The 1,055-nt window shown below is 40.7% G+C and overlaps 1 protein-coding gene across 1 annotated transcript in view; it reads left to right on the top strand.

Annotated features, from left to right (window-relative positions):
* Nucleotides 1-6: 6 nt before the first annotated feature.
* Nucleotides 7-1,055, top strand: part of LOC147817803 (uncharacterized) — a 17,846-nt gene continuing 16,797 nt past the window's right edge. The window contains exons 1-3 of the mRNA XM_087180080.1: nt 7-23; nt 112-258; nt 386-499. Coding sequence (XP_087036206.1) covers nt 200-258; nt 386-499 — 173 coding nt within the window. The 5' untranslated portion in view covers nt 7-23; nt 112-199. The remainder of the gene's footprint in view (nt 24-111; nt 259-385; nt 500-1,055) is intronic.

The following is a 1,055-nucleotide window of genomic DNA, read 5'->3' as shown; positions in this document are numbered from 1 at the left end:
GAGAGAAAGACCAGAGCTCAGAGGTGAGATGAGGATCTCTAACTGTCCATGACTCACATCACTGCTCCATCATTATTCACACTCAAAGCTCTGTGTGTTGTGTTGAAGCAGAAAGAAGAAGCACAAGCCAGACTCTGCTGGACCTGGACCTGGACCTGGAACTGGACCTGGAACTGGACCTGGATCCAGCTGTGTGTCCATGAAAAGCGACCGGTCCATGGATCATCCTCTTGATTTGAGAAAATCTGTTGGTGGAAGGTCAGAAATTATACTGTCAGTAAGATGTTTCACATTAAAAGTCAGTTTTTGTTTATTAAAAGTTTGAACATATTTTTCATCAGTTTTTATCCAACATGCACATTCATCAGTTCTGTTTCTGTTTCAGGATCCAGCAGCAGAGACCAGACTCTCCTGAACCCAGCTGTCTGTCTTTAAAGAGCGACCGTTCAAAGGGCTGGGACATTTACTTTAAAGGACGACGTCCATCAGCTGATCAGATGTAAGCTGTAACTGACAGTAGGATTCAGGTTATTCTAGAAAAGAACTAGTTTGTACGACGTGTTGTTCGACCTCGTCTAAATCAAAGAGTTTCTGTCTGTTGTGAACGTCCTCACAGCTGTCTCTTATACACATCTTACATCACACTAACACAGGTCACTTAAACTGTGTCACGTGTCAGAAACACAAAACAAACATCGTTAACGGAGGTTAAATTGATGTTTTTACCAGGTTTACAGCCCCACAGTCTGTGGTTAACACAGGTTACCAGCCCGGTGGGACCAGGTACGTTTAGCATAGCAAACACTTCCTAGCTAACTAGATATTAATTGGGATGCTAACTGTCTCCTGTTCTCCAGTTAAAACACGTAGGGAAATAATGCACTAACTTTAAGGAAGCATCATACACATTAAAACTGTTGGACCTTTAAAAAATAATCATTTACTTACCAAATAAACTGGATATCAGCATCAGTCTGTCAGTAATGAAGAACAAGCTGTAATTATGTTGAACAGGAAACTAATTAAAACTAAATAACAGCAAAACGTGAAAAATT

Source organism: Seriola lalandi, unplaced genomic scaffold (genome assembly GCF_002814215.2).
Source record: "Seriola lalandi dorsalis isolate HSWRI2012SDOR001 ecotype SW California unplaced genomic scaffold, Sedor1 jcf7180002054887, whole genome shotgun sequence".
Classification (NCBI taxonomy): domain Eukaryota; kingdom Metazoa; phylum Chordata; class Actinopteri; order Carangiformes; family Carangidae; genus Seriola; species Seriola lalandi.
Note: the sequence above shows the minus strand (reverse complement) of the source record. Positions and strands in the feature narration are given on the sequence as shown.